Here is a 22,500-nt window from a genome sequence, read left to right as displayed (position 1 = left end):
GTTAAAAAAGAAATCCACACAATTTCTACTCGTGGTGCATGAGAGAAAAGACTCAGCTGGAAAGGGAGGTTTCTGGAAAGGATCCAGTATTTGTCTGACTAACTTACCAAAAGGAAGAAAAAAAAACTCTGACAGTAAAACATAATGATTATTACCATATTGAAACCACACACACAGCGAGGCACTTTGCAGATAACATTACAGGGACATGGTCTGCTCTCTCTCCCCACACCCAAATACCGTTAGAATATTTCGATGACTTAGGAAGTAGTAATAGTAGCACTCTACTGGTACATCCTCATTTACAGAGCCTGTCTTCAGTTCCACGAGCTTCACTTTAAGAAGAAGCAGGATGACGTGTTGGAAAGGATTGCGAGATGACAAAAGGTCTAGAAGGGAAAATTGTAAGCGGGAGCAAGTAGACATCTTATAGCAAAAAAGCCAAAACCAAAAAAGTAGATAATTTAAAGAAGAATAGGCTGACAGTTTTAAGACCATAGGAAGTTGCCTTATAGTGAGTCAGACCATTGGTCTAGCTACCTCAGTATTATCTATTTTGTTTCAACAGAGATTTTCCCCAACCTTGTTACCCTCTGAGGGTTTGTTTTTTTAAAAAATCAAGGCAAGAATTGGACTTATTACAGTGGTACCTCGAGTTACAAATGCCTCAGGTTACATATACTTCAGGTTACAAACTCCGCTAATCTCGAAGAGTTACCTTGAGTTGAGAACGCCTCTAGTTAAGAACAGTTTCAGGTTAAGAACGAACCTCCGGAACGAAGTTAAATTCGTAACTAGAAGTACCACTGTACTGGCTTAGTGACTTTTGAAAATTCTGAAGGTAGGGTGATAGCACCTCTGAAGAATGGATTAATCTTTGGAGGGTTGGGTGAATTTTCAGAATTATTGGGTTGTATCCAACTTTAGTCATATTCAGAATAGACCCATTGGAATTAATGGATATACATTAGTCTTGCCCATTAATTTCAATGTATCTGTTCTTATTATTACCAACACTGGATACTGACTTTGGATGCAACACTTAATCTTTTTTTATAGATGAGGTGGTAGTTTAGGATTTCTTTCTGCTTTTTCAATAACAAAAGTGAGCTTTGCTGTCACTGTCAGCAGCCCAGCCATGTTCTTTTGATTGAATGTCCTATGAGAGTGACAGCCATTCACCATCTCATATTTACTGGAAGGAGAAAATTCTGAATTTTTGCCCACCTCCCAAACTCATCAAATCCCTCGCCTCCTCACCCCTACCCAGTTTCACAGTGGATGGATGGCCTTGCAAATGTGATTTTGTGTTTGTGTGGATATTGTGTGGATATTTGGCCCAGCTTAAGTTCTCCTATGAGTTGCAGCCCGTCTCTTATATACTGACATTTGAAAGTGTTCTGAACGATTTCAGAAATTAGATGGAATCTATTGTCCCCTCTACTCTGTGGGTACAGAAAAGACAGGTGTCCTGACCAGATGTGATGTCCATCACCAAGGGGAAGCGATGGCCCGACCGAGATGGAGACTATTTGGCCCAAAGTTCTAGCATAGACTGGAAGGCAAGCCAAGGCCCCTGGACAAGGGAGCAAGGTGCTGGTTCTGGACCACAACAGTCTTGCACCTAAGACAGCAAAGGCAAGTTCTCTAAGCAATATACTGGAACAACTGATACCTCAGATGAAATTCCCACACCCTAAGTTGAAGCCCTAACTCTAATTCCAGAACTGTGGGGTGGGGTGTGCTTATTCCCCGGTTAGAGTTTGGATTTGATATCCCTTTATCACTACCCGAAGGATCTCAAAGCGGCTAACATTCTCCTTTCCCTTCCTCCCCAACAACAAACAAAGGTGAGTGGGGCTGAGAGACTTCAAAGAAGTGTGACTAGCCCAAGGAGACGCGAACTCAGTTCACCAGATTACGAGACTCCCGCTCTTAACCACTACACCACACTGGCTCTCTAGTTAGAAAAAGGTCTCCAAGTGTGCCTAGAGGCATTATTAATACTAATCACACGTTACAGTGTGGTAAACAATAATTAAAAACAATTTCTAGTGAGGAGCCCTCCTTCAAATTAAGTCATGTAACAATGTTTCAGAAAGACTCTCCTCCCTGGAAGAGAGGGGAGTGGTTGTGGGCGGGAGCCCGAGCTCCGCCCCTAGCAGGGGGCATTAGCCCCCTGCCTCCTCCACTCACCTGGCTGGCGCCCACGCCCCTCGGCAGGCACCCAACCAGGTGCCTCCGAGAGGGCGTTTACAGCAGCCTTTTGCTGCGGCGCCAGCTTCTCCTCGGCCTCATTCTTCTCTCCGTCATCTTGTCGTGAGTCACCCACCCCCCATTCCCTTTGAGCTCAGGGTCTTAGTTCCTTGGCCTTGCTATGGACCTTAGGTTGGTCGCCCTGGTTGTCCAGGGGGCCTGGTAGGAATTTTTCCATTTGGCATTAGGCTTTTTGGTTTTTTCGCCTACCTCGTAGCAGTCATCACAACTTTCGTGGTATTGGTGGGTAGGTTAGGCATTGGAATAATGTGTTGTGGTGTGTCGAAGGGCTAGGTGTGGCCATCGCCTATGCCTTCAATTTTTGGGTATTCCGTTAAAGGAATCTGGCGGTCGTGTACTCTGTCCGATGCCTGCTTGGCGGGAGGCCATGGCACGACCCTCGGTGACATCAGTGGAGAGCCTATAGTTGGATTAGCATCAACAGGCTCCACCTACTGGTGAATAAACCCCCTTGTTTTAGAGATCCAATGCCTAAGCCAATACCTTTTCACTGCTGTAATCAATAAAGTTGTGGCCTTTCCTTGCCCGTTAACCTTATATCACGTGTCCTTGCGTATTCATTCCACATTGCGGGGGTCGGGTCCTCGAACCACAAATGTACATTTAGGTCTAATAGGGAAACTTCCTTTTATACTTTTTCCTTTATAAAACACAGGCAACAACAGCAACAGCAGCAACAAAAATACAACTACCAATATAGTTTTATCAGATCTTCTCTAGTAGGTAAAGTCAGGTAATGGTGACAGGTAAAGACAGGTAAGGGCTAGGTTTATATCTTTAAAAGCAATATGGTTCACAGTTATACCGGGATATCTAAGTGCATTGCAATTTCCTTCTTAGGGAGGTTGTAGAATCACATTCCTTGGAAATTTTCAAGAAGACAGTCAAGTATCATGTGTGGGCCTGATTTCCCACCCTTCTAGCAAAAAGAAAAGAGAAAAAAATGTGTGTGTTGGATGAAACTGTGAAAAGTGCCCCCGTTTACATGTTGGTGGTGGGGCTTCACAAAGGGATGGTACTGATAGACTGCATAACATAGTATGCCCTGCCAAGTGCTTACTAGTTGCACCACTGTACAAGAGGGCCACTTATACGTCAGCTAAAAAGGGAGCACAGAACCACACATTTCCATACGCTAAATTATATGTATAGATACAGATGTAGCAATAAATATAATTGAAATAGAAATACAATACAGTCATACCTCTGGATACAGACGCTTCACGTTGTGCGTTTTCAGGTTGCACACCACGCTGAACCCAGACGTATCGGAATGGGTTACTTCTGGGTTTTGGTCTCACGCATGCACAGAAGCACCAAATTGCACTTTGCATATGCGCAGAAGCACCAAATCGCAACCCCCATGTGCGCAGACGTGGTGCTGCAGGTTGCGAACACTGCGGGTTGCGAACGTGCCTCCCGCACGGATCACGTTCGCAACCCAAGTGTCCACTGGACATCTCACTACAGTGGGGAAGACTGTGACCAGATAACCTAGAATCATAGAGTCATAGAATCATAGAGTCATAGAATCATAGAGTTGGAAGAGACCACAAGGGCCATCGAGTCCAACCCCCTGCCAAGCAGGAAACACCATCAGCTGTGTGCCTGCTGTCCAAGTTCTAACTGCTGACTGGCAACGTTTGGGACCTTGCTCTCACTTTTTATGGTTCTTAATTTTTAAACTGGACGTGGACTGGGCAAACCTTCAAATAGAGAACTCATTCAGAAGGAGTTGGGGGAATGATCAATGGTTAATGCTAGTAACAAAGATAATTCCCTGTATAACCCTACTTCCAGTAACAGTACCGAGCCAGTATTGGTCTGACAATGTGGTCCAACATCAAACAGCTGGAATTGAGAACTGAGTTATTAGATGATACTTCACAGTCTTGCATAGGGCCCATGTACATCATTTGAAGCAGAAAATGAGAAAGAGGGTAAAATATTGCCAAATCAGAATGGCAGAGTTGACTAAAATTTGGCTAGGGTCATCCTTTGTATAAAAAAGAAAAACTGCCACAGAATCTCTTATGGCACTGCTCAAATTCAACAGACTACAATTGCCTCCTGATGGTCCCATATAGACAATAAATTAATGCAGCATATTAATTTATTCAATGCAGCATATAATTAGCAGGATTCCCTATAATTCTAAATGTTATCACCTTTATCACAAAAATAAAGTGACCATTCCTGGTAGTCACTTGCACCTAAGGGTTAATGTGGCATAATGGATATACTGCGTTTAATTTCCCACCTAGCCATGAGGCTCACTGCATGTCCTTAAGCCTGCCACTATAACTTACTTTATTTCAAGTATATGTATTTTGCTTGTCATCAGAAAAGACTACAAAACGGCTTACAAAGAAGGCCAAATTTAAATAATATCATATATAATGCATCAACTCTATAAAATAGAGTTCCCCACATCCAATAAGTTCCCACTCATTCAATACCCACACAAACTGCACACTTGTACATCGGCCATATTAAACTTGAACACATTCACCCACAGGTAATATACAAAACAATGATGTAAAACATTGACAGGCGAATACTAAAACCAAATTTAATCTCACACTCCACCCACTCCAATAAAAATTGGCATGAAGTTCATTAAAATATTCACATTTACGTAGAGGTATCATGTATGGCTGAGGAAGTACACTCTCACCCTAGTCATCAGCCCCCCATTTCTAGCTCCCACCTGATTCGTGGTCATAATCCAATATCTCCCATACCTGCACAATGCACTCACCCCAAGTGAGCACTGCCCATCCCCACACCCAGCCAAGGCAAAACATGGCTGTCCTGTCACTGCAAAACAGTTGTGTCCTTTTTTTACAAGCTCAGTGGGCAGAGGTGGAAAGTCCAACATCTTCTCCAATGTGTTGCCAGAGGATCCTGATCTCTGGGGTTGGTAAATTCCACAGGGACTTGAGTGTTCAAGGTTCATCCTCCACAGGGATGTGAAGAGTAAAAGGGTGGGTCACAGTGTTCACTGTCCTGAACTCCTCAAGAGAAGGGTTAGACAAAACTGTCAGAAATAAATAAGTACTTTGATGGTAATGAGACCTATCTAGCAGGTATGAGAATTGTAGAGAAAATTCAGCATTATTCTGCTGAGCTACTATGGCTGGGTTTATAAGAAGAAATTGGGGAGATGGGGAGAGGGATACAAGAACATACATCCTTGGCTGTATTTACAGGTCACTTTTTACTTACTTTTATAAATCTAAGTCAAACCCTACTCATTATTCCAACAGAGGCTTTTAATTCTGTAATGCATATTTAAACAGTATTATTAAAAAACAATGTGCCAACTGCCATTGATGTGAGATGTTGGGCACTGCTCCTTTGAACCCATTATCATGTCACTGGACCTGTTAAATTTAGCTGTTTCTGTTGCTCTTAATTGGGTTGTGCAGCATGGAGCAGTAGAGCTTGGTCTCGGTTAATGCCGTGAATTACAATAATCATATTCATTTTGCAGAACAGACCCATAACAAAAGTAAATGCGGGTATTCAAAACAGGGGTGTGCTAAAAAGGATATGAAGTTATAAGCTGATTTATGTATTTAATACCAAATAAATACACTTTAGTGGGTCTGTCTTTCTTCTGTTTACTCACACTATGTGTTGCTAGGTTGTATCTGCCTACATATTCCCAAAGAGGTCACAATCTTAGGTACCCTTATTCAGTGGGGAAAAGACCCATTGAACAACGAGGGATTTGCTTCTGAATAAAAGCCTAAGGTTGTGATACAAGTCTTTCTTCCTCCTGTTACAACTACAGTCCTGGAACTGTTCAACTCAGCCTTATCTCCATAGTTCTCTCCCCCACCCCACTTACTCTTTTTTCTTAGAGGCCCAGATCCACTAAAAATCTGTGTTTTACTGTTGGTATGGTTCTCAACCAATCTGCCTCCCTAAGAAAACAGGTTTCGCCCTTTCATTTTCAAGTCAATATCAGTGCATGAGGAAAGCTGTTTTGCTATCACAGTTTTTTTTTTGGGGGGGGGATATTGTACACCCACCCTGGTTGGCATTCTGGACCCACTATAAACCCACCAACCCAAGCTGCTGGTCTGTGTCCTGGATGTGCCCCAAACCATTGTCCCCACCACTCTTTTCCCCAGCACAAATAACTCCACCCCCAGATACCAGATTTTTTATTTTATTTTAGGAATTGTTTGTGTGACTGAAAAATGTATTTGAAGGCTGGGTCCTAGAGGTGAAACTAGACACAGCATTAAATATGTATTTGCATTTAAACAGCATATTTAAAAATAGCATCTACTGGAGGAAGTTGTTAATTGCCAGAGTAGCAGCTGATTAGGAAGTTCTGAGGAAAACCCCCCATCTGAAGCTCCTATTTGCATTGGGAGGAAATTCCCCATTGGCACCAGTTAAGAAAGCCTGAAGGACCATGTAGTGATTCAGGTTTTGGTGAAAAAGAAAGAGATAGGCAGCCAATGCTTCCCTATCTCTCACTGTGGCATTTTGTTATGACACTAACAGGAGATGAGTATCAGTTTTGATTTGTTTGTGGGCAGGTTAGATGACCTTGCTTCACAGCAAGTGTTATCTGTCCCACACTTTCCAGTGCATTTTCCTATCACTTTTCTTAGTACTTCTTAGTGATCTTTCCAGGAAGCAGATTGGTTGTGCAAGACCTCACAACGAAGTATGATTGTACAACCTGAATTTACCAGTATGTGACTCAATCCACCTGAAAAGAGCGACAGTGCGGAAGTGCTGCATTACTCTTCTGTCTCCCCAACAGCCCACATCACTGCCAGTTACTGAGGGCGAAAAGACAAGGCAGCAGGAAGCTTGGTGTGGCTGCAACAGTCCCCCTGCTGCCTTGCCCCCCTCTCTCAGTAAACAGCAGCAATGTGTGGTGTTGGGAAGCCAGCAGAGCAACGCAGCCCCACCCACACTTAGTGGCCTGGTTTGCACATCATGGTAAGCAAAACTATGTCTTACTGGGAGCGTGTGAACATGATGATTCTTGAAGTGGAGCCAAGCAGAAAGGGCCAATAAGGAGCAAAGCAGTTGCAATTTCTTTTCTGGGAGCCAGAACCTTCATGCTATGCCATAATTTGTGTTACCTGCAAACACAGCCAGTATAGGACAGCCTTATACAATGTTTTTTATTGCACGCCTCAACTGGGTGGAAGGAGCATAAATGAACCATACTAGTACAATACTTGTTGTTAAAGGAATATTGAGATGTTATTAGTATTTTCAATAACAAGTGAGGCAGTGAAAACAACAGTAATTTCAACATGGATAGTTTAGTTTTGTAATAATCTTAGGAAAAACAAATGGTTACTTCAGTTACCTTCTTGCAAAAAAACCCCAAAACACAGCCTAAGCCAAGAAATAAATTAATTACAAACTGTACTAAAGGTTTTGGACCAAGCTGAAGCTGTTACAAATGCATCATTTTTAAAAATGGTAATTATTCTGGGTGGGTGGAAAAAAACCTGGCACATATTATTTTCTTAAGTAAAACATAAGAGAGAACAGATGTTGTGATGACTGATGTTTCTTTTTGGCCTTCTTTCTTTAAATATATTTGGTCCATTGCAAATAATCTGAATGCAACATTTTATCTCCGAATTGTTATCATGTTGTTACCAAGCTGAGGAGAAAACATGTTTTGAGGAAGAGCTAGGATACTGTGGCAAAATGTCAAGAGTCTGCAAAAAGCAAAGGTGAACGGGGGTGGGTGGCAATGAAATCTGAGTTAAAAACCATAAATGTAAAGAAACACCAGGAACTCTGGTCTGAGGTGGAATGAGAAAAATGACCAAAAGACAAAGATAGGAAACCAAAATCTGGAAGTAATTATGGTCAAGTGAAGACAACTGAATTCCATATTACCTTGGTGGACGTCTGTAAAGGCAGTTTGAGGGGGTATTTTGGTAAGGTTTACTTTTTGGAGCTTAGCAACATAAATTTGTTGTCACTGAACTATTAAATAAAAGAGACACATGTTGGCAGAGAGTTTGCAGCGCAGGGATGGAACTGATTAAGGGACAGCCTATGAAATAATAGCTTAAATGGCCCCTCTGCAGGATTTTAATATCCCATGACAACACTCAATTGTCAAATTCAGCTAGAGTGTCCAGGATGCTACTAAACTTAAGCCAGAAAGTCGTAGATTTATTTTAGTTTTTTTCTTCTTCTCTTCAGTTAAGCACAGGAAATGCCAGTAAGCTGTGAGAATATAAGCAAAAAATAAAAATAAAAATAAGAAAGCTTGGGGGGGGGGGGAGAAGGATGGCCTACACTTTTAAAATAAATTTTCTGCCATTAAATCTACAACAAATGTCTTTCACCTACACACGATAAAGAGGCAATGTGGGATTTTAATTGGACTTTTGGCTTTTCTTCATTTGATTTAAACCTAGGTAGAATTTCAAACAATAATACTGGAACACCTGGTTAACACGTTAGATGATACGTATAGTTGTAAATTGTGGTTTTAATAGGTGCTCACTGGGGGATTTAAAAGGGTCCCATTGTTCAGCTTGGCAGATATTAAAAAAAAAAAAAGTTCATGAACTACTGGGATTTAAAACCTGCTGGCATGATTTTAATATGCTTCAAAGAATGTAATTTGATAATTTGCCCAAACTTGTGCCCAATTTGTGAACAGAGTATCTAATGACCATGTTATGTCATTAAAATGCCCTGATAGAGAAATAGCCATAACATTGTGTTTTAAATTTATTACAACAATCCACTTTAATGAACAGCAACAGTTACTGAAATCCAATAATCATCATACTATACATACATAATGAAAGAAATGCATAAGCCAGTTCAGAAATGAAATATAAGTACATACTTCATATATATTTGAACAGTAAGAAAATGGGAAGAAAAACAAGCTTTGTATATTATTATTATTATTATTATTATTATTATTATTATTATTATTAAAGCAAGTGAGTATACTGAAGTGCAGGAAATCTGAAGCTTTTAGCCGGTGAGGAAAGAGTGGCAGAGAATGAGAGGATTCAGCCCTCTACCTATGCCCTGCTTGATAAAGTCCTGCTTTACAGAGAGCAGTCCTCTGTTCTAAGGGCTGCCTTATTCGAGGCCATTCTAAAGACAAAGAACCACGTGAAAGTGTAGAAGGGGCATTGAAGTTGCCCATCAAGAGGAGAATTTGTTCAGCAGACCTAGTAGGCACACAAATTACCTAGTTGCAGTCTTCCGCAATATGGTGAGGTGTTAAAGGTAAAGCTAAAGGGACCCCTGACCATTAAGTCCAGTTGTGACTGACTCTGGGGTTGCAGCGCTCATCTCACTTTATTGGCTGAGGGAGCCAGCTGAGGTGTTAAATTTGCATTAGGCATATAAATTAGCATATGCAGGCTTAATGTGATTATGTACCCTATTTTCCCCTCTTTTGGGGCGATGCCTTTCTGGCAATGTGTAAGTAGCCACTTTTGCATTTTTAAAGAAAACAAATCGTTTAAAAAACGCCCCAAGCCTCCAAGGTTCTCTTCGCCAAATCGTGGTAGCACTGCGCCAGAACTTCCCACTGCTCAGAGAAATGGAGACTGCATAACAATCCTTCTTCATCGTGATATTTACATATGGATTTTGAGCTGGAAAATGGACCCCTGAATCAACTCACACAAAAACTTTTAAAAAAATATTACAGCAAAACCCAGTTAAAAGATAATAAAGTGATAACATTAATAAGACATAAACAGCAATGGGAGGCAATGTTTTTTTTTCCAGATTAAAAGCTAGGTCAAATTAAAATAAAGCATTCACAAGCTGCTAAAAGCTTTATAGTGAAGAAGCCAATAGATGCTCTCAAGGAAGGGAGGCAGAGCAATGCCTGAGCAGTGGAATGCATTGGGCATGCAGGATTATATTAGACGGGGCAATCCTTCAAATATTCTCTGGTCCCATACCTACTTTGAGGTTTTACTGCTTTGTGTTCTAGTGTTGCCCCCCACTCTTTATTCCTACCCCTCTCATTTGATTTGGATTTATCCTTTCTGGGACAAATCTGATAAGTTAAAAAAAAAACAATCCTGTTGCAAGCAACTCATTTATTATAGCACAACAACCCATTTACAGTATTGAGCTCCAGTTTGGAAGCATCCGCTGTCGTCTAGGTCTGTTGGAATTTGCGATAGTGAATTCAAAATCTTATGCATTCATACTTATATAAATGCTGTGTGTCCTAAGAACTCAGTTATAAGGACTCCCTAGTGTGCTGACAGTTACTGAAACGGGACTTGTTACTGGAGTTCTTATGGAGGTTAAACTCCCACTGAACTGTAAATTTCCTTTAAAAAAAAAAAGTCTGAAGAACAATCTGCTAATAGCTTTTATAACAATTTTGTCCTTATTTTATATCTCATTTTATTATATTTTATTTTAACTAATATAGTTTAGATGAACTGTTGATTTTTTGGCGTCTTATGCAAAACAAACCTACCAAACCTTTCAAGGTTCACTGCTACATACCTACACATACTAACTAAAACTCCCGGTGCAAAATGCTATACGACAGAAAGGTCTCTATAGGTCCCTTGTAAAAAATCTTTTGCATGCCCCAAGAGTGTCTTATTCATTTCAACAGGAAATGCCAAGGGAATTTGTAGGTAGGCTGTACTTGTTTGGGTCCCCCCCCCACCAACCCCCAGAGCCAGCATTCAATATGGGGGGGGGGAGAGAAAGGACATGATTTATAATAATGCTCTAAAAACTCTTCAATTTTTATACTTCGAATACTGAAACAACATAGTGTGTCATTTTAACTAGCACAAGAATACATCGTAATATGTAATTTGCTTATGTTTTCCTGGGCTTTGACCATTAAATAAGGTAGTTGGGAAGATTTTGGAGATTCTTTCAATAGCAAAGCTGCATGTTCTGGTGGGCTGTCTGTTCCTTCAGACTATAACAGAGGATGAAAAGAGACTTGAGGTGAGACCAGATTAAGGAGGTTGGGGTTCCTGCTGCTGTTTCCAAAATACCCTTCCTTCCCCCCAAAAGGAACATATGAAATAAGGTACCATAAAATAAGTTTTATGGCATTTAAAAGACTAACCAATGTATTATGGCACGAGCTTTTCTGTACTAAAAAAAAAAAAAAAGGCACAGTGGAGCCTTTGGATTTTACAACCATCAGCAAAACACAAACAAAAAGCAGTTTGACAACCTTGATTAGCAAAAAGAAGATACTTTAAGCCTACACAGTTTAGTATTTTAAACTCATGATTTTTGCTCACTTCCTGCTTTGGGCCAATCACCAACTCTTAGCCATCTGTCATGGATGCTTTAGCTGAGATTCCTGCATTGCAGGGGGTGGGACTAGATGACCCTTGGAGTCCCTTCCAACTCCATGATTCTGTGATTGTACCTCACACGGTGGTTTCAAGATATAGAAAGGAGGTATAAAATAGCTGCAGAAAGAGGACTTCAGCTTGTATCAGATTTTGGTTCTATTAACCAGTGCGATGCATCTTTGTACTATAAAGGGCCATCTTTTCTGCTTCAACCAAAGTTATTCTGGCCTGTTTATTATGTGCTTTATTTGCATGAGTCCCATTTGTATTTGACTGAGATTACTCTTAGGTTACCGCCCACAAGGAACTGAGTCCTAAGAGTTGTTTCTTAGCCTTGTAGCCACTGGGGGTTATGGAAATTGGAAATATCTGCTTCTATTTTTCAGTGGGCAAAATGGACCCATGTGTTGGGTGGCTGAGACATTTAGGTTTTCAGCTGCCTCAGCCCATTAGAGCTCTCAGAAGATCTCACATTCTCCTGCAAGATCTCATGTGAGCTGGCCAGAAAGGCTAAAACTTCTCTTCCCATAGGAGCAACTTCTAGGGGCCAAGGTCCCTTGTCTCTCTCTCCCCACCCCCAAGTAAAATATTCGAGGGGGCTGCCCGGCAGAGTTGAAGGGAGGGCACTGCATCGTTGGTAAAAAAAATATCATTGCTAAAAGTAACATGCTGGGAGAGGGAATTGGATGCATGACCTGTGACATCTGTCCTCAGGTTTATTTTCTCTCTCCATGGATATATTTGGCAGAAGAGCCAGGATCTCTCCTCACCACAGAAAGGCAGCCATTTCTCTCAAGAAATCTGCCTTCTTTGATTCCAACACATCTTCCATTACATCTCTTCTTACAAATCAGTGAAGTCCCCCTTGTCTCCTGTGCATAACACTGTCCCATCCACTTGTATCTTCCTTTTAATAGGACTATTTTCTTTTCACCTGGAAACTAAATTCTAATGGGAAAACCTTATTGTTTGATATTGGAATACCAAAGGCCAGCATAGATATACCGCCAAATGATCATGGTAGGATTAAATAGATTTTATTTTTCTCCCCACTCCAACCACCAATGGCTGGCCAAAAATGCAGTCTTTCTTACTTCCCTCCCCCGCTCCCACTTTTATAGTAACAATAATTTAAAATGGTATATTCAGTGAAGTGAGAAAGAAAAAGGATTGCACCCAAATTACAGTGCAGTACAAGAGAATTTAATTAAGAATATACACATTAGAATTTCAGTGGGATCTTCTATTTAATGTTACTTTATTAAGCCTTCTATCAAACCCTTTTTTATGTATATCAGTTGATATACAATTAATCTGTTCTCTTGTGAGGAAAAAAAATAGCACCTGAGGTGGATGAAAAGTGTCAGATTATAATAATTATAAGCAGCTGTTCATTTGGAATCACCTCTGGCCTACATGGGGGATGCTGTGAGTTACCACTCCTCACAACAGCCCACCTCATTAGACTTGACCTTCCCAGCTGGGGATTTCATTTGTGTTTTTTTTAATGGATTTGTATACTGCAAATCATAACACCTCATGAAGACTGGCTCTTTGTTGCAATAACAGAAGAGAGCAATAGATTTTTTTTTTAAAAAAACAAAACACCCCACCCCAAATCTGCAGCTACTGTAAACTGGTCAGATACAAGTGGTAATGCGGGTAACTTTTCAGAGCTGCTGCCTGTGTGGCAATCTAGATTGTGATGATGCCTTATCTGAGACAACGAAGATATGATTAGCATTTGAGAGGAAGCCTCTTGGAGCCATTTCTATCACAATTAGTAGAATAAATAAGTTCTGCCAGACTTTTTAATGCATTTGCGAGCACAGGGGCTGTTTCTTCATGGCACCACCTCTGGCAGGGTGACCATAGCTGTGCAAGAAAACCTGCCATCAGCAAAAAGAGAGCCTCCACGAAACATAAGCAGGCATCATTTGAGCCAAGCTTCAGTGGGGTTTAGTGCTGGAATGCATTTCAGAAGGACTGGGTTTGGAAAAAGTGTGTCTTTGGACATGTATAGAATTCCAGAACCACCGCCAGCCTGACTGAGCGACTTCCAAACAAACACAGTCAATCCCCTCTGCAGTGAGTCTGACCTTCCAGATCTTCTGGAATCCCACCGCCTCCAATTTTTGAAATTATGAAGCACCCGGCATCAATGTATCGCAAATACGAATCCGAGAATATATGCACACACATTCTAGCCTGTGGAAATTAAAGCAATATGCACGTACAGACTTATAGAGAAAATTAAGAGGGTTTTTTTTTTTGAGCTTCTCAACAATATATCTGGTTTCTTTCCCCCCTCCATTTATGTTTGTAATAAACTCACTCTCATACAATTAGCCTCAATTGTTTTTATATCTTCTGAGGCAATAATATAGGCAGTCTGGGGAATACAGTAGTAATCCACATACCTGTGTTCATTTACCCAAATCACTATGGTTACAGCCAGGGCAAATTGTTTACTGTGAGAATCTTTGGAGCCCCTTTCCAGATACTAATGACCTTTCTGTTCATCCAATAACATCAACAAACCAGGGAGGCTGCCCACACCATTAAAGCCAATTGCCTCTCAAGTTACTGAGGGACTTGTGCTTTTCCTCATTTATTTTCTCTCATCTGATGTAACTCACATGCCACTTTCTTGTCTTTAAAGAAGGGGAAAAACTGTGGATTATTGATTTGCTTCTGAACAGAAGACCAACCTAAAAGCCCCAATGAATTGTCACTCATTATTGAAATTACTGAACACTAATTAAACTGGCAGCTCAAATCCCAGCAGGCCACACTCATCTGAAGCTGAAATTCAGACACTTGGACAGTGGAAGAGAGAAAGCGTTAGCAAGCACCAGGATTGTAATAAGCTTTGCATTAATTTTTGTTTCTTAAAGGCGCACGCAGGGTTTGCACACCCAACACGCTACCCGTAAAAAAAGAAGAAGGTTAAATTCACAAAGCAGCTCCGCCTAGGTTCTTTTCGGTAGGTACTGTTGCAAATTAGTTGCCTGGAATCTCGAAACAAAACAAAACCCTGTTCTTTTCACTGTAATAAACAAAACAGGAAAAGGAAAGACAGTACAGCATTAAAGAGGAAGGCAGTACATGAGCACCGGCTAATGATTAACACCGGCTAAAAGACGCTGGTAAAGCGAGCGTAGGAGAGCTTAAAATTCAAATTGGCTAGGTGGAAGGAAACTGAGTCAGAATATATAAATAATCACATCACTTGGATGGAACTTCTCAAGCAATAATAAATGCTAAAGATCATTTAGAATTCATAGAGCCCAATTTAGGGGAAAAAAAATCTTTGGCCCATTTTCACAGGATGCCCAAGCTACCTATAAATTATGCATGTCCACAGCTAATCAATGGCCTCCCCCTCCCCCCTCCCCTCCTCACACACACTTTCTAAGCAGTAACTCTTCATTTGTTCAACTTCAAAGGGGGCAGAGCAAGAAGGAAAGGGACTAGTCTAAGCATTTAATTTAAAGTAGATGCACAGGACTCTATCTGAAAATAGATTGGGGAGAAAAGGCCAAGAGATGGGAAGGAATACAGGAATTTGGAGGCAGCCTGAAGTGTGAAGCAGCGTCTTGGGTTTATAGAAGAGAAAGAACTGTTGGGGAGGGGGAGAGAAAGCACAACAATTGGAAATAAAGTGTTATTGTTTCAGTTTGGGGGTGTTTTTCTCTGGCATGGCACATCAGACACCAGTGTTGCCATAGAACAAGAAACTGTTGGACGACTGCTACCAATGGCATACCATCATGGTGGAGGTTCCTGCCTAGGAGACTTCACCAAAAAGAGGAGAAAGATGTTTTTTGTTTGGAAAGGCCTGTGTGTGTGTGTGTGAGAGAGAGAGAGAGAGAGAGAGAGAGAGAGAGAGAGAGAGAGATATTTGGGCGTTGCTTCTACTGTTTCGGGATTTGAGCTGCGGCTCTATGGTTTTGTTACAGTTCTTCATATGGATTTTAGTGTTTTGAATTACTTAGGGTTATTTTAAATGGTTGCAATGATCTTGAGAGGTGGCATGGGGCGTCTTCAGATCTGGAATCATCGTTAGTTATTCGTTATTAAAAATTGATCACACAGCACTTTAAGCTAAATGCCACCTTTGTGTCCATGTCCTTATTTTGTAACATGCAAGTTCATCAGATGGTGGCTGGTGCTATAGGTAAGCACCAACAGCTGAAACATTTTGCTTCCTGAGGCAAAGGACAATATGGCACCCACAACCACACTCCCACGTAAAGAACTGGATATTATTTCCATACTGCTGACAGGATAGTGTCTTCCATCATACCTGAAGGCAACAGACTGGCTTGAAGGACACAGGGCAAACCATGTGACAGACATGCATGCCTGTACAGGGGGATAAGAAGGATCAGAGGGGCCTGCCACCACTGCCCCCTTGCACCTGCCACCTGAGGCAGTCAGCAAATGCTTGGGCTGGACCTGCAGTTGGGACCTCCCACCTGAGAGGGAATGAAGGACTAATTGGATACGATAGAAGTTTCCTTGTAGCAATTACAAAGAAGAAGCATCCTATCAAACAACCCTACCTCAGCAGGCTTTTAATAGTTAGATTTCTATCTTTATTGGTTGGGTTTTTAATTTCTATTTCATCCATGTGGCCATGGGAGAGGAAACCACAAAAACATATTCTTTATCTTTATCATCATCATCATCATCATCATCATTCTGTATCTCATTAACAGTTCCACCTTTGGCCAGCACCTTTACCAGAAGTTTAAAAAGATGGCTAGATAATAAGGCAGAAGAAAATCCCATTAAACACAATAGGGCTTACTTTCAAGTGAGCATGCACAGGGTTGGGCTATTAATGGGCTTGTTTTCCTCACGCAAACCATAATGTAAATCTGTGTAATGGTGATTCTTAAGTGCCCTCCAATCCATTACTGCAGAAGAGCCATCCAGATGTAATAGGGTCTGTGCAAACTGGTTTCCAGGTGCCCTGCATTGTTAAGTGTGTTCCATACTTTAGGAAACCACATCTGCATGGAGGTTTGCAGAAACATAGTTTCAGTAATTGATCTTGAAGCCCTGGAGCTTTTGGCACATCTCAACAAGGCATTAAATTTTTTTATAAGGCATGTGTACAGAAAGCATGTAAAAATGTGAGGCTGTTCAAGTTTCCCAAGCAATATAAAGCTTTGGATAGTGTTTGTATAATCTTAGCACATTATAAAGAATAACTACTTAATCACCATAGATCTATCACCTTTCCCTATGCAAATATATATTTGCATTCACACGCACACACACAGCTTTCAAGAAATTACTCATAGGTGCTAGAACTAAGGAAGTCAGAGCCATGGCTTTTCGAAAGGGGGAAAAGAACATTTAAACAGTTGCACATATTTTAAGCATGCCCAGATTGAGCAAGATTGGCCAAACCTCAATTTCTGAACTTCTTTTGAAATATCTTGAAAATAGTAATAAGAAAGAGGGTTCCATGAACATGCACAGACAGAGCAGAAGGAGCTATTTTTCAGGGGGTGGGGAGAAAGTTTGCATATAATTGGGGGGACTTGTTTTGAGTAGTGTCAGTGCATTTCCTCAAGTGTCATTCCAAGGTGCATTGCGGGTGGAGGAGGATACCAGTCACCCATGGTGGTGATGGTAAAATTAAGTTTAAAGGGAGGGGGATGGTTTAAAAAGCATAGCTGCCAAATAACTCTCTCCTAAAACATTGCAAATTCCTGTCCTGAAATTCTCCTTCCCTTTGTGAACCTGCTTTCCCCTTACGCTGCTGAAATTTTCAACCAAGTTTATCAAGTAGAATTTCAGGTTTAGTGCTAGTTATGACAATATTATTTGAGTTTAGGGAGAGAACCACAAGTTTCTCTTCTGGAGAACCATAAGTTTCAAAAACAAGAAATGAAAGAATCAAGAAAACCACCAAAAAGAAAGAAAAAACGAACAGTTCCCTTTGATATTCCGGTAAATTTGGGTGGACTTGTAAACTACACACAAGTTGAAGCAATTGCATGACTTCTTCAGCATGTGCTGAACCTGGCACAGTCTCACTAAACCTGCTATATGCACATGCCAGTTTGGTTGTGTGAATTGGCTCCGAAAGTGTGAATTTCCTTTCGCGTACCGCTACTGTGACATTTTAGCAAGGATGGATTTCCATGGACATCTGCCATATATGAAATGATCATGGTGCAGCAGTGTAGTTATATGCCATCGTTTTATTGCAGCTAGGAGGGAGAGTGGTTACTAAGCCACAGTGCAATAATTCCAACCTTCTTTTGCAAGACATGTTCAAGGGGAAAATAATTTCCATATGTTGGCACTGCATCTTGACTTTTATATGGGTCAAAGGGACATTTATTCCCCAAGGTCATGTTTGGTTTCCTTTTTTTAAAAAAAAAGCTACATTCCCTTAAAATCCTGGAGTCATCACTTTAAACAGCTCTAAGCAAAACTATTAATGCTCTAAACCTTTATTTTTATTTAAAAGAGTAAACCCTTTAGCCTTGAATATTTAGTAGGATTCTGTCAAAGAGGAGATTTCTTTCCGAATATGATCTATCACAATATTAACTCATCAATAAATAATAAGAGGAAGAGCACATGATTTAAAAGATGCTGAAACTTCTGATAGCTGCCATTACAAGTGGGTCTACCTTATGACTGTCTGGGGTGCTTGTAGAAAAGGCCAGTTGCCTTGTTAGGTAGAAGAAATAAGAAAAACAGAAACTGAATTGGTCATTACTAATATTCTTCACATCATGCATTTTGTTGTGCTGACCCATTAATCAATATACTGAACAGAGTGTAGGGATAGGGCTTATCATGCAGCCTAGGACCCTCGTACCTACAGGACTGCCTCTCCTGGTATGCCCTGTGAAGGACGTTAAAGTCCACAAATAACAACACTTTGGACATTCCAAGCTGCAAGGTGGTTAGATTGGTCTCAACTAGGGCCAGGGCCTTTTCAGTACTGGCCCCAACTTGGTGGAACGCTCTGTCATAAGAGACTAGGGCCCTGCAGGACTTGACATCTTTCCACAGGGCCTGCAAGACAGGGCTGTTCTGCCTGGCCTTTAGTTTGGAACCCTTATGTTTCCCTCCCCTTGAGGCTGCATTCTAAATTGTATTTTAACCTGTATTTTAATAAACTGGTTTTTGTGTCCCCCCCCCAATTATGTTTTATTGTAATTTTATTGGTGTTAGCCGCCCTATTATCATTATTATTATTCTCTTCATTATTATCTTCCCCCTAATGAAAGATCTGCTCCTATCAAGGAGGACAGGCTGCAACAGCCACTGTCTTCTGCTCACTGTCCATTGACTCAGCATCAAATGGCACTCTGTGGATAATAATCCACATACTAATATGGGTGTTCCCAAAATGATGAGCTTTGGAGACACTATAGCACTCTTTGAAAATACAAAAAAAAAGTACCTTGTGCTGTGAAGGAGGCTGAGGAGCACTAGACAAAGTGGGTAGGCTACATTTGGTGACATGGGAGAAGTCAGTGGGAGGTGCTTTGTCAGACTACTATTCCATCTAATGAAGTACTTACTAATCTTATTGTTGAAGTTCTGTTTTTAAAGAGGAAGTCACTGTCCATTGACTCAGCAGTGGAGTGTCCGAAGGTCCAAGATTCAATCCTTAACATCTCCAACTAGGGCTGAGACCTTGGAGAGTGCTACCTGTGGACAATTGTAGATAATACTGAGTTAGAAGGACCAGTAGTCTCCTCTGACATAAAGCAGCTATTTGGGCTCTCTAAACTCTCAGTTGGGTTTCACCATCATCACCACTGGTCTTGCCAGCTAGAAAAGACAGGGGTCATCTGCCAACGAGCTACTATATCCTCCAAAAATATGTACTGTGCTAAAATGATGTTTAGTGCTATAGGTGATTGAGCATAGATTGAGTTCCCAAAAAGTGGAACAATGGTATTTTAAACCAAGCATGTACTAAACTCATTATATTAACTTAACATGTTCACTGCCTTCCTTTATTGTGTTTTCTTTTATTTATGGAAATATTGTTTAATATTTTGAAGTAATTTGATATAAAGACCTTTTTCTCAAGTAACGACAAATAACTAGGCTGAGCCTGCCCCACTGTGCACTGAACAATGTAGTTCTACTGCAGATTTCATATATACCATCAGTTGTGGGGCAGGTGGTTGTGGCCTGACTGAAATGTCCTCATGGGCCTTAGTCTCACAGGTTGGAGGTTCCCAATCCCTGAATTATACTGAACTAAATTCACAGAAACACATTAAAATGTCAGCTACAATTTAGCCTTAATTTCTTTTATCATTATTATTTACAACCTTTAGAAGACATCTGAAGGCAGCCCTGTATAGGGAAGTTTTTGAATGTTTAATTATGTTTTCATATATGTTGGAAGCCACTCAGAGTGGCTGGGGCAACCCAGTTAGATGGGTGGGATACAAATATTATTATCATCCTCATCCTCACAAAAGTCTCAAGCCTAATTCAAATCTACCCAGAAGCGCATCACCCAGGAAACAAACACTGTACTTTTGCTTACACATAAATATTCATAGATGTATTATCCTAGATATACATACACAGGTGGTCATGGATAATCACTTAATAAAGACTCATAGCTGTTGAACTTGAAAATTATTTTATCTTTATCTTGGCTCTCCTAAAGAGGTAATTATTTTATTCCCACATTGCTTTTTTAAAAAAATGGCAGCACTCTTTCAGAATTCTATGAGTCACTTGCATGGAAACTGCAGAGCTGTTGCATTTGATTGGCTTTCTTGGCCCTTACAAACAATTTACATCTGTAGAGACAGGAATTTCAACCATTTCAGAAAGCCTGCAGCATTTACAATCCCCGCAGCTCTAATTGAAAGCTGAGCTGTAGCCATTTTCACTTTCCAAAGTTCAAAGAGAAATCCACTATTTAGAAACCAGTGGTCAAGAACTGTTGCCCAGAGAACAATGAAACTCTGGGACCTAATGCATTGTTAAAAGACATGGGAATTAATAAAGGTCTGCCCTCTCAGAAGAGAGGGAAAAAGTTGGGCCTTCACTCTACTCAAAAAAGGAAAGTTTTATCAACCCCCAGAGGTTTCACATCTCTATTATAGAAGGACTAGATTGTAAAATTTCGCCTGAGCTCATTAGTTATGGGAACTCCCAAGCTCTGCAGAGAAAAACATGGAATGTAGTAGCTCTTTATGAGTTAACTGCTTGCTTCCTTGCCACTGCTACTAGTTCAGGCTGTTTCATTTGAAAAACAACACCGTATACCTTCCTTTAAGATTAAGGATATGCTATAGTGGAACCATTTCAGGTTCCATTCAAGCCTACATCACATGTCACAAAATAATAATAATACACTGTGGTCTCATTCAGACATAACACTAAGCCACAGTTCATCACCACAGAAGTGAGCCTGAGAAAGCCTCATGGTCATGTGCTCCCATCTCCCCCGCTGGTATAGCCCCAAGGAAGAGATCAGAAGGATTTTATTTCATTTTTAACCAAGCACAGGTGCAGTCTCTCCTCCTGCAGCTCCCAGCGACTTGAATTCAGGAGCATTTAGCCTCTAGCCACGAAGGCAGAGCGTTGCCATCATGGCTAGTAGTACTTTGTCTAATCCTCTTTTAAGCCCATCCAAGTTGGTAGTCATCACTACCATTAAACCAAGTAGTACCTTCTTTTATCTGTCCTGAATCCTGCAACATTCAGTGCCATTAGATGTCCATGAGTTCTAGTGTTGAGAAATGGGAGAAAAACTGTTCTTTATCCACTTTGTCAAATAATATGTGGTGGTAACAAGAAAATAATCTTTGTGACATATTTCCCCATTGAAGGCGGGGTTGTAAGTCATAAGCTGAAACTTGCATGCAGTTTACTTTGCAATGCCTTCTGGAATGTGTTGTTTTTGTATTGCAGATGTTTTGGGTTGGGGAGTATGTGAAAAGTTGGACCACTGGCAAAACCAATAAAATATATATACATTCCTGCCAAATCTGAACAAAGGAGAAAGCCAGCATTTTTGTCCCAATTTTCTAGCAGCAAACAGATTTTATTTTCTTTCCAAGCTTTTATTTCTATTGTTTGCCTGATATTAAACTTTTGCCTAATATTAAACTAGGGATGACTAGCCCTTTTCAGCCAGAGGGCCACATTCTGTGCCAGAAGGAGAACTCACACTTTACAAAGCGAAAAGAGAGTGGAAGGTCTTCCAAAATGGCTGTGTATGTTAGGTCTGGTTGATACTTCCAGGTTCTCTACCCCTGGTTCAACCCCATACAGAACCAATGTAAACTATCTTATGGCTTCTGGGGAGGGGACAGAAAAGAACTAATATAGCAATACAAAGGTAAGATTGTGGGCAGCTTACAGTATGAAACAGATTTGTAGCTTTTGTATGGACTGCTTGCTTTGCACACAAAGTACTAAAAGAGAAGAAAAAGGGTGCTGTTTAATTCAGGGAGTAGAATATGTAAATGTATATGTAAAATGGGTCACACTTTGATGTGAATCCATATAGAAAATGCGAGGACTCATTTTTTTCTGATATGCTGTGCTTGACATTTCTGGTGTAAGAGCTACGGAACACTTGAGAAAGAGAGTCAGCGTGGTAGACAGAATAGCTCTTTCAGGTTCAAACCGTACAACCTGTTCAAGGGCCTATGGAAACATGCAGTACTAGCTCTGCCCCTTCAATGATGCCATGAACCCCAGCAATGTGCTCAAGCCATTTCAGAATCAACGAATTCTGGATGGGATCACACAAAGAATTTCCAACTCAGGGGTGGGAACCCTGTTCAGTTAAGGTACAAAGGGTGTTAGAAACACACCAACATGTAGAGTCTCAGTGAGGGGCAGAGCTAGCCCCATACAT

At 40.8% G+C, this 22,500-nt stretch overlaps 1 protein-coding gene across 5 annotated transcripts in view; it reads right to left on the bottom strand.

Annotated features, from left to right (window-relative positions):
* The window catches only part of LOC310845686 (uncharacterized protein), a 95,329-nt gene extending 73,883 nt beyond the window's left edge, over positions 1-21,446 (bottom strand). For 3 of the 5 annotated variants that reach the window (XR_014564895.1, XR_014564896.1, XM_083741124.1), the window contains exon 1: positions 21,304-21,446. Coding sequence is in view for 1 of the 5 variants with exons in the window: in XM_083741124.1 (XP_083597250.1) it covers positions 21,304-21,344 (41 nt within the window). In the remaining 4 variants the exon portion in view is untranslated. The remainder of the gene's footprint in view (positions 1-21,303) is intronic. The other 2 variants (XR_014564897.1, XR_014564898.1) reach the window with 1 other exon arrangement.
* Between the last annotated feature and the right edge of the window lie 1,054 nt (positions 21,447-22,500).

Source organism: Podarcis gaigeae, assembly GCF_964106915.1.
Source record: "Podarcis gaigeae genome assembly, chromosome: 5".
NCBI lineage: Eukaryota > Metazoa > Chordata > Lepidosauria > Squamata > Lacertidae > Podarcis > Podarcis gaigeae.
The sequence above is the reverse complement of the archived record's forward strand: the minus strand, read 5'-3'. Positions and strand labels throughout refer to the sequence as shown.